The sequence below is a fragment of the Salvia miltiorrhiza genome, chromosome 2, assembly GCF_028751815.1.
Source record: "Salvia miltiorrhiza cultivar Shanhuang (shh) chromosome 2, IMPLAD_Smil_shh, whole genome shotgun sequence".
NCBI lineage: Eukaryota > Viridiplantae > Streptophyta > Magnoliopsida > Lamiales > Lamiaceae > Salvia > Salvia miltiorrhiza.
This window is the reverse complement of record NC_080388.1, coordinates 67,829,152-67,841,354: the sequence shown is the minus strand read 5'-3', so window position 1 is coordinate 67,841,354 and position 12,203 is coordinate 67,829,152. Positions and strand designations below refer to the sequence as shown.

Genomic DNA, 12,203 nt, shown 5'->3' with positions numbered 1-12,203 from the left:
CTTCATCATCAACTTTTAAATTAAACCAACACAAAGATCTTCTTTCTTCAGTCAGTTGGTAGATTAGTGGATTTTTTCTTCATGCACCATCAGTAGAGTCTATCAACCGATTCTTCAGCTGGAAATCTATAAGTATAAAAAGCATACTCTCTAACAATCGAATTTCAATCTATAAAGTACATCATTAGTGGTTTTTAATATCTAATTAAAATATATGAAGTATTAAATAATAGTCAAATAATATTTGTAAAATAATTGTTACTTATAAAATAATGACAAAATAAATTATTATTAATGAATTTATTTTTACAGTTTATAAATTATTTAGAATTACATCTTAGCACCCGTAACTATGATCACCTTGTCATAACAAAAAAAAAAAAAAAAAAAGCCGCCTATTTAAGTGTGTAGTGTAAATAGTAGCATATATGGCGGGGAGGTAAGGGGACCATCCTCTTATCCCAACTATCTTCACACATTCAAATCCAACGTTAACGAAAACCCGACACTCAATGAAGCTTATCTACTCCTTACCAATTCTCCTTTCACCACACCAAAAAAATAAAAATGGGTGTCCTTGCTCCAAAACCAATCCCACCATGCCTCACAATCCCTCCCTCAATCCCACTCTTCCACTCCACCAATCTATCCTTGTTGGATCAACCCTTTCCCACCCGTAAAACGGCCTCCCAATTCCGCCCCAATGCCAAGAAGAAGAACCCATGGCTCGACCCTTTCGATCAGGGCGACGACCCGGAGATGGAGTACGGCCAGCTCTTCTCCGACGGGAAGCAGGAGGAGGATCCCAGGCCGCCCGACAACCCGGGTAACCCCTACGGCTTCCTCAAGTTCCCGCCGGGCTACGCCGTGGAGATCGCCTCGCTCGGCCTCAAGATCAGGGGCGACGTCAGGAGGTGCTGCTGCGTCGTCTCCGGCGGCGTCTACGAGAACCTGCTCTTCTTCCCCGCCATCCAGATGATCAAGGACCGCTACCCCGGCGTGCAGGTCGACGTCGTCACCACGGCCAGGGGGAAGCAGACCTATGAGATCAACAAGAATGTGAGGTTCGTTGATGTCTACGATGTCGACGACCCTTTCCCGGAACCCGCCGATTACACTGACATGATCGGACAACTTAAGGTTGCCTTTAACAATTTTAATTAAGTAGGTATCATCTCACTAGTTATATGATTATCAACGATTGCAGAACAGGTACTATGATATGATCTTGTCGACTAAGCTAGCTGGGATTGGCCACGGTGCCTTCCTCTTCATGTCTAGTGCAAGAGACGTAGTTAGCTACGTTTACCCTAACGTGAACGCTGCCGGAGCAGGGCTCTTCTTGTCGGAGACCTTCACTCCGGCTACTGACAATCTGTCCGATGGCGGTTACCACATGTATGTATGTATGTTCATCAATGGCGAAAAAGTCATTCAATTAGGTTATTTCTTGACAAAATAAAAACAGAGAAAAACAGAGCAAAGCAGAGTATATAGTTTCAGCATTAAGATAGAGAGACTTTTTTTGTTTTTTGTCCTCGTTTGTTGCAGATGACAATGCTATGGTGTTTTAGGTATCGCGAGATGATAGATTGGCTAGGGAAGCCGTTTCGTAGCGTTCCAAGGCAGGCGTTGCCTCCTCTGAAGGTGTCGATTTCGAGGAAGGTGAAAGAGGTGGTGGAGGCCAAGTACAGAAGCGCAGGGGCGAGCAAGGGTAGATACATTGTGATTCATGGCATCAAATCAGACTCAAAGGCCTCAATGCAGAGCAAGGGAGATACTGATAGCTTGCTGCCTATTGAGATATGGGATGACATAGCTAGTGTCATAAGGTACTATTTTCACTCTTAGATTAATTTTTTAAAATTTTACTATCATGAAAGAGTCAATTAAATTGATAAAAAAAAAACATGACAGTGGACTGACTCCAGTGTTCGTGATCCCACACGAGAAAGAGAGGGAAAATGTGGAAGATGTTGTTGGAGATGATGCTAGTATAGTGTTCATCACCACCCCAGGACAGGTTAACCTAGTTTTGTTATATGTATATATATATATATATTGATGAAGAATAATTGTGGTGATGGTTTGTTAATTAGCTGGCTGCGCTGATTAACGATTCCGCGGGCGTGATAGCTACAAATACAGCTGCCGTACAACTTGCAAACGCGCGCGAAAAACCAAGGTGATTAATATCTATATATATATATATATATGGTTTAGTATATGAATGATTGCAACTGAAAGTAAATAGTGTAACGATGCAGCATCGCGTTGTTTTGCTCGGACGATAAGGCTAAGGTGTTTGTTCCGAAACCGGAAGAGAAGAAGTGTGCTATTATATCATCTAAGACAGGAAAACTGGTGGATATAGATGTTGAAGCTGTTAAGGCCGCAGTCCAGATTTTCAGCTTGCCTTTAGCTATTGCATAGCTAAATTGTAACATGCCATTACACAATAAATATTCATTTTCTCACAAGATATGTTATTATTTTTTTTAATATCGTGGGAATCTGCCGCTACTATTTTTAGTTTTCAATATGAAATATAAGATGCATATTTTTTATAATATATGTTTACGTCGGCCCAAGACTATCTATAAAATGGGCTGGCAATTTTCGACACGACACAAAAGCACGATACAAAACTCAGGCTAGGACATAAGAAGCCCAATCCAAGCTAAAAATAGAGATTGGTTGTTTGGAGAAAAAGGTATAACTTCTTTGTGTTATTAATGTTGACATTTTAAATTATTGATATATATATATATATATATATATATAGGGGGCGGTTATTCAATAAACCACCCTTATTTTAAGAATTACGAACCAGCAAAAATGCATGAATTTTATGTATAACACGCATGAATAAACTGTAGAAATGTATGAATATCGAAAAAATAATTTTTTGCTACCTTTGGGATTCGAACTCAGGACCATGAATTTATCCAACAAGGTGATGAATCAACCGTAGATCTTGATGATCTAAGGGCTGAAAATGGTTCCTAATTTATATTTTAAGAAGCGTTCTTATTTTAGCCTTCCCCTATATATATATATATATATATATATATATACTAATTCATATTTTTTTTTTCCTTCAAAGCCTTCAAAAGTGAAGTACCAACATGTGAGTTAGCCGAAGACTATCTACATGGCGATGATGAACCTCAAACGGAATCATCCTCGGTCTCCACTATTGCTGTTGATGGTTAGTTTGATCCATTATTGAGATAAAATTATATTGAGTCTCTACAAATTATAAAACTTAGGCCCTTTCCTAATTGAATATTTGGATGCACATGTTCTTATATTTTCATCCTGAAATTTTCAGGATGAGTATATGTTCTGATATGGATTTTAGCCTGGTATGTTTTGATATTTTCCTAATGTAATTCTTGATAGATCAAACATCAAAGTGACACTATAAAATATTAATGATTATAATGATATTTCATGGAGTTTGCAGTGCAGGTGCTTTCAAGTCTCAAGGCTAGGGGAAATGAAGAATTATTTGTGGATTGGACTCCAAGAACGAGCACTAGATGGCGATATTTTTATGTTGCTAGACTTTTATTTTGTTGGACTGAACCTATGATTTATGTTGATGAATGGGGCTTATTATGTGAGCTTTTAAATTTCAATATTTTTTCTAAACAATGAATCTGTTCAGTGGTTAATTTGATGTGTAATTCGCATATTATTATTATTATTATTATTATTATTATTATAGTGTTGTTTTAATCAGGTCAAATTCGTGTTGTTAATGTGTTCGTGTTTAATCAGGTTATAAGCATATCGTTTCGTTATCGTATCGTGTCAATTCGATTTAAATCATGTTGCTATCGGGTTCGTGTCGGGTTCGTGTCGTGTTCGGGTTTGAGTAATCGTGTCAGGTTCGGGTTCGTGTCGAGCACTTCCTTAATAGGTCGTGTTCAGGTTTGACCTTAACAGGTCGGGTCGCTATCATGTCGACCCGATAACGATCCGACACGCACGATTTGCCAGCCCTAGTTCATACCATGCCTAAGCTTGGCTATAGGATGGGTCGGCCCAATCAATTGAAATCTTTAATCCAAACTTATGATACGTGGAATTTGAATAATGAGACGGTAACAAATCAAGATTGATCCTCTCACAAAAAAAAAAAAAAAACAAACAAACAAACGAATTAAGATTTGATTAAAACGAGAATGATTAAATATGGGAGCATTCGAGTACCACAAATATTCTTGTGGGCTATAATGGCAATTAAACCAACAATATCGGATCATGTCCTATACCGTACAATTTCTCTAGCTAGACCATTGTCATTCGGTGCTCATAAGCTTAATCAAGTTCAAAAAGTGCTTTGTACATATCTAAATAATTTAGATGTTTATCATTTTCTGTAAAGAATAAATTAGTGTGATTCTTAATGTATAATATAGCAAAATTTTATTAGAATCTATTTGAGTTTTTAAACAAATAAAGTAATTGGATATTTATATATACCTATTACTTAATAATTAAATAAACGATCTTATATTTTCAAATTAACTCGTGATATGCATATATATGAAAAAACTTGCTTACAAGATGTTGATGAGTCAAGTTATATTTAACTCAAGGTTGATTTCTCTGTCATTCTCAGTAAATAAAAAAGTAAAAGTAAAAAAGTTGACAATAATATTGGATATTGGAGTTGTATTTGAAAATAAAGTGGTCGTTGAAGTTTACCTAGATTGTCCACTTCAATAACCTTTTAATTCCATTACTAACCTATTCGTATGGGGTCCGTATATATCTTTACTCATAGTTGGATTACTATTTTTTCCTACAAAAACCACTTGCGACATAAATTATTTCGGAGAGGAAACAAAAATCTTGGCACGTGCAAGAAGTGGTCTATGAAGTTAATTGAATTTCATATTCTTTAATAGTGATGCAAAAAAGATTTAATGAAGCCAGTACTTATCAAATGCATCTCTAGGAGTAAAACTATAGGCGGTATAAATGCTCTATAGAAGATAATGGCATGAACTGAAAGAATCATTGAAACTTTATGCAATGGTCCAAAACTTCTATATTCCATAGCTTTACAATGTATAAAATTATGAGTAATAGTTTCTTTATGCAATAATATGCCGCTCATTTTTGAACACCTTTCTTATAATTCTTGATTTCTTTCATGTCATTTTATAACCACTTTCTTTCGATGTTTGGATATAACTTCACATTCATTATTTTGTTATAAATGGATTAAATTATCGAAATATATATATATATATATATATATATATATATAATTATGCATGATTAATGTAATATATAAAATACATTATTACGAAAGATGCATATTATTTATCAAAATAATTAATTGTGGTCATCCATTTAGTCAAGATTATGTCGTAAGAACACACAATCACTATCTTCGTTGAGCATTAGGTAAACATCTGGTCATTAATTTGCAATAGCATACAAATCGCATTTAGGGTGTACCGCACACAAGTTTTTATAAAAAAATAAAAATATAATAAATAAAAACACAAACCTAAAATCTATAGGTTGATAAACCAACCTTATCCATTAGGCTATAGAACATTCTTTGATTATTATTACAACTTCATTTATAAATTTATAAAGTGAGAAGAGAAATTGTGAAAAAATAAAATAAAACGCTGAAAAAAAGGCTATAGAACATTTTGTGATTATTACTCCGAAAGAAATTGTGAAAAATAAGATAAGTGCAAAAAAAAAAAAAAACAAAAAAAAAAAACTTCCAATGGGTTTCAAACACGGATTCTCCCAGGAATGTTGGATCATAGCATACTTTTCATATTCATTATGGGGACACTTGATTTGATGGATGAGATAGATAAGATTAATAAGATTGATAAGATTACAGGGGTATGTGATTAAATAATCCACTCAACTCTGGCGTGATAAATAATCATTGAATTGGATGATTAGATGATGGCCGGATTATCAATCACGGACCCTATCATGCAAACCAAACATTTGATTAAGGTAAAATATTTTATTGATCATATTCAAACCATACGGCCTCCTATGAAAATTAGATTTATGGAATTTTAAAATGCGTAGGCTCATTTCATACATGAGACTGGTCTCACACAAGTATTTGCATTAGAAAATTAGAAAAACCAGTGGCACTTGGACTACTACGATTCTTTTGGTTATATATATCTTAGGGGACCGAATCTACATGACGACTCGAGCTAATTTATCTCGTAGACAATATATATTATCAACATCGTAGATCAAGATCAATATTAATACTTGTTTATGTTACTCCAAAACCTTACCTGCGCTCTGTTTAGGTATAGAACGAATCTACAATATCTTTGTCGCGTATTATTTTAGAGCACATTCGTTCAATTTGCTATGCTGATGTGATTAAGCTTGGAATGTTATAGTCAAAGATTATTCGTTCTACACTATTTAATTTAGTGATCATTTTTAAATAGCTAAATGAATTGAATAATCAATATTGGAAGGAAAAAAGACGACAAGAAATATGCGAAGTTCAAAATATGGTCGATCAGACCTAGAAAAGAATTATATAATGGAATGCAATAATGGAATTATCATTACATGCATTATTATTCTTAAAATTGAGGATGTTTTAAAATTGACAATCATCACTCCCAAAGCTACTATCATTTTCATTTTTTTTTAAGGGGAAGGCATGCCCATAACAGACATGCCAAGATTTCATTTGTATATATCAAATTTGATAATATAAAGGAACATCTGTTTCGAAATTTTTATGTCAATATTTTATCATCCAACAGAAAATCAAATGAAATTGATTTGTTTATTACGTGGACATGAAATACTATACTAAATTGTTACCATGCATCATTTAATCTCTGCTCGTTGGGACAAAATTTCAGTAGCTCATTCGAATTCGTATCAAGATCAGTCTGCATAAGAGGAAGAAATAAAGGTAGGAATCTATGGAAAATGCGTATTCAGATTCGAATGCATAATTGGTTTCGGAATTAGAACCAAAAAAGTCTTGCATTGGATCTGATTCTAAAGAAGGATTTTGTTAATCCGAGTTTCTTCTTCTTTCTTCTTATTCTTCTTTCTTCGCGCGTATTCTTCTTTTTCTTTTGTTTTTCAGCGAAGCTTTGTCTCGATCTTGTTAATTTTGTTTATTTAGTGGTTGATTTTTTTACTTTTCCCTTAAATGAATTGTTAATGGTCATAAGTACACAGTCAAAGTATATCCATAAAGTAAGTAAAAAAAATTACTACAACTTTCCAGAAATGACATTTTCCTATTTTAACACAAAAAATTACAAATTTCATTATACAGTCAAAGTATATCCATATTTTTCGCGTTTAATGCTAAACACAAAAAAGCATAGGTTAAACAAAAAAATACATTTTATATACTGAACAAAATAATACATAAAATCTATTCACGAGATATTTACTTTTACAATAATATTCCCATCAAATTTTAATTAAAAATCATTTTAGACCCTTGATTCAATAAATTTGTCTTGCAAGACTATTAGATAAGTTTAATATGTGGCGAGTTACTTGAGGAGTGGAATACATTCATGGCAACTTTTCCCTTAGTTTGTGTGGCTGGAAGTTGGTATACACTGGATGAGCTAATAAACTGTAAAGTTGGTATCAAAGTTAGTCATAATGTTCAGTTTAAGTACAAATTAATAACAAAGTGCATGTGTGTGACTATGAATGTCTAGTGTGAGCCCAAATTATTTATACTCGCTTCTTTTTCAACTGAAACTATTCAAATCTCTTTTGTGTTTTAATTAAGTTCAATTACATTAGTTGGATAAAATCAAACTTGAGTTTAATTTCAAACCTTAAGCAGACATAGACGATTACACTAGATCTATTGTATTTATGATTAACCCGAAAAATTCCCCAAACGTGGAGAAATTAATTCCTAAGATATATAGGCCAGATCGATTTCTTCATTATCTAGAAAAGAAAAAAATAATTAAAGAAAAAAGAAGATAGATTTCTTCATACGCAGACAACTCTTTGTGCCTAGTCAATTCACCTTTTACCTATCCAAGAACAATTAGACACATCAACCTGTATTTTTCTTTAATTTCCTCCATTAAAAAAATTAAAAGGGCAAAACTTTGTTTGCCATCCAATCCAACACCTGTCTCCATATTATGTCATAAGACTCATAACCATTCTTTTCCAACAAAGGTAAAAACTTAATATAAAAAAATCATTCAAGAATAAATAATTGAAGATATCATGTGATCATCACCATATAAATGTAAACTCATCATAAAGATTAAAATCATCCACATGTTAACCAATTAACAAGCTTTTGTGTGCATCATTTCATTCTCACAAACCAACCCCACCTAATAATTAATCTTCGCCACTAACCTAACCTCTACTTGTTTAATGACCTCTCTAATACGTAGTATGTGGAACTAATTAGCATGTCATCTTTTATTTATTAATTTCTATATATACCTGCATATAATATTTAGGAATTGTTAGATATATATATTTATTTTGTCGGCCTCAAATGTAAAGTCTCAATTAAGCATGGCCCGTGGTTAAATAAATATTCAAATTATCGTAAGAGTTCAAGTTGCCAATGATTTAGTAGTTTCGATTTTAAAAAGGTGAGCCACTTAGAAAAGTATTGTTTTATTGAACCAGACGTTTCGAAAGAGTTAGTTAAATTATAGGTGAAGATCAAAACACACCATTAAATATATATATATATATATATATATAGGGAAGGGCTAAAATAAGAGCATTTCTTAAGATATAAAATAAGAATCATTTTCAGCCCTTAGATCATCAAGATCTACGGTTGATTCGTAATCATGTTGGATGGATTTATGGTCCTGAGTTCGAATCCCAAAGGTAGCAAAAATTTATTTTTCACAATTCATACATTTATACAGCGAATTCATATGTGTTCTACATAAAATTCATACATTAAAAATTGATCTTATTTCTTATTTTAAGATGTGCTCTCACGGTAGCCCACCCCTATATATATATATATATATATATATATATATATATATATATATCGTAATTTAATTTGTTGGATAATGCATGTGCACCACAAATTTTTATGTGTGCTTAATGTTGTTATGATTAATTTAGATTCGAGCGAACTGATAAAATAATAATTTTAAGATAATATAGATAAAAGTAATATAAAGAAGATTAAAAAAAACACAGATCTAGAGAGTCATTTTTACTATTTTCTTGCTTAATTCACGATCAAAAATTAGTTTAGCCATAAAATGTGTTATCTTAAAGGGCCGTTCAAGGCCAGTCATATACTTGGTTGTGAATTATCCTTAATAGAATAATTCATGACCAAGAATAGAGAGTTGGTCGTGAGTTGCCCTATTTAACGGATAATTCACAATCATATTTATTTTTGGTTGTGAATTGTCCTAAAATTTATCTTAATTATATTTACTACCACCAACTTTATATTTGTATATTTAATTTTGGACCCATCAATTAAGGGCAAAACAGTATTTTAAAGCAAAAATTAAGTTTTTTTTTTCTTTGTCCATTCAAACCATAGGAGTTAAAAAACAAATATTATTTTTCATTTGCATATTATATATGCGAAAGACATCTATATTCTTAAATATACTCCCTCCGTCCCATAAGCTTAGGCTGATTGGGATTTTCACAAAGATTAAGAAAAATCATTGGAAATGAAAATATATAAGTAAATTTCCTAGTATGCCCATATTTATTACTTAATGATGTATTAAAGTGAGAGTAAATTAAAGAATTAAATAGGGATATAATAGTAAATGAGTAAAAAAATATTACTTTTTATGGAAACAAGCCTATATAAATGGGACATTCAAAAAAGGAAAACAAGCCTAAGCTTATGGGACGGAGGGAGTACTAATCTCCAGGCGGACGTAAGAATTTCGGAACAATTCTGCAATTGATACTTCGAAATTGGAGTTTTAATTAAATCACGATCATATCTTATAAAGAATGTCATAATCTGCTTTATAGTTGCATTAATAAATATGAGTGGCCACTTTCACTTAAAAAGAGCCAATAGCGGCGCACAAAAAGTATTTAATCTTTCTATTAAGGTGTGGACCTGATTATGAAACGACCAAATTTTAATGTGCACTTGAGGCACCCATGCACTCTTACTCTTTTATTTTGGGAAAATACAATGTTATATCTCAATATATGGCATTTTTTCTTTTCTTTTTTGTAATTATAATGAAATCTAAGGCATCATCGAAAGCTAGCATTCTTGCAGAATCTTCGAATTGTCTATTAGACATTGGACGTTGGACTAATTAGCTGAAAACATTAAAGTTTTTATTTAGGACCTTGCTATTTGGATCAATTTGATCCGGATCAAATCAAAAAATTTATTACATTTCAATATAAAAAGACATTTTTACCCTTTATGTATTTTATATTTTATAATTTAATGTATTAATTATATATGTGTGTGTATATTGGGAACATTAATTTCATTAAATATTTTTATATTTTCAATGAAAATTTTGACTAATTTACAATGTATTTTCTAACAAACATGAATCTTTTTATTTTCATGACATCTGACGTTTTTTTTTTTGTTAACATGATTTTCTTTTATTTTTGTTAACATGATTTTCTTTTTGTAAACACGCCTTTTACTTACTTTAATTTTAAAGCCAAAAAATATTGTATTTTCTTGTTGACCAAAATTTAGAGGAAACGAATCATAATTGAATAACCAATTATTTCATTGGCATTTGATCGATAAATATAAACAATTTCATGATTATGTTTTTTACTTATGTAATTTGTCGAAAATAAATTATATTGTATTAAATACAATTAATTCATATTTTTTCATTTATTAACTAATACTTAATTTTTTATATTTGTCAAAAAAATTGAGCTTACTTTAATATATATAAAAACATGAAATCGAATTGTCACTTCTTGTCCAATTGCTACAATTGAAGTATATATAGTTTCGTCACTAATATATATGAATAACAGCTTACCTTTAGTGATCGCCAATTAATTTTAAAATGTATTGTATAATTTTGATACCTTTTTTTGGATTTCTTAATGCATTAAAAAAATTTAAACTACAAATAAAGTGTCAAAATTTAATAAGGGCCCGAAACGACTGAAGCCTTCGAACAAAAACACGAAGCTCTTTTCTTAACTCTTGTAAAATTTTCATTTAGAAAACACCACTATTTTTTTGTTTATATTTGTCTTCAATTAATTTTGTTGAAAGTCATTTGTTTATAATTCTATAGTGATTGTATTAGTTTTGTATTTCTTAATGTTGTAACTTGACGAAAATAAACTATACTTTGTTAAATATAATTAATTCATAATTTTTACTAATAACTATAAACAAAGAGTTCAATTTTTTGTCAAGGACAGAGGCCTTAAGTTATCGTAGATCGTCCTTGCATATATATACATTTTTAAATATTTCAAAACACATGCACACATGAGTGGATCAACTGAATTTAAGATTGGATGGGAAGCGTCTTATCAATTGAACTGCGTTTCATTATCATTTATATACAATTTTTTCAAAGAAATATATATATATATATATATATAGTGATTGTCTTAGTTTTATATTTTAAATTTATGTAATTTGTCGAAAATAAACTATACTTTATTTAAAATTAATTAATTCTATTTTTTTAACTTCTAATAAAGTGTCACAATTTTTGAAGTTGCAAAGACCGTCCTTGAATATATAAACGAGTTTTGGATTTCACAACACAAACACATATTACCCGATCCATCAATTAAAGTAAGACACAAACTGTTTTACCAATTGAATTGCGCTTTATTATAGATGTATAAATGGTGTATACTTTTAAACTATTATTTTTTCGTCGACAAATTTATAAATTGTATATAGATAATCATCTTCCAAATATATTCACCAAATAATTAATCAAATAGAGTAAAAATATTTTATGATTGAGAGTGCACAAAATATAATTAGTACTTAACAACTATAATTAAAATTAGTAAACTCAAATTCTTCGTAATTATTCATAATTTGATTGGAGATTAAATACGCTCAATCTCACACAAATTTTGTCATATTAAAAATGCTTTACTTAAAGTAAATATTCAAATTTAATTTAGTATGTGTATATATATATAGGGTGCGGTTATAGTGAGAACCACTATTATCG

The 12,203-nt window shown here is 31.2% G+C and overlaps 1 protein-coding gene across 2 annotated transcripts; it reads left to right on the top strand.

The window, feature by feature from the left end:
• Positions 1-429: 429 nt before the first annotated feature.
• Positions 430-2,506, top strand: LOC131008517 (photosynthetic NDH subunit of subcomplex B 1, chloroplastic). Of its 2 annotated transcripts, none has more exons than XM_057935389.1 (6): positions 430-1,140; positions 1,208-1,398; positions 1,575-1,832; positions 1,918-2,023; positions 2,100-2,185; positions 2,268-2,506. In XM_057935389.1, exons 1-6 carry the CDS (start codon positions 568-570, stop codon positions 2,431-2,433), a joined length of 1,380 nt encoding a protein of 459 aa, XP_057791372.1. In that variant the 5' UTR covers positions 430-567; the 3' UTR covers positions 2,434-2,506. The 2 variants fall into 2 exon arrangements, with proteins under 2 accessions (XP_057791372.1, XP_057791373.1); XM_057935390.1 differs by having other exon boundaries at positions 434-1,140; positions 2,255-2,506.
• Positions 2,507-12,203: the final 9,697 nt, after the last annotated feature.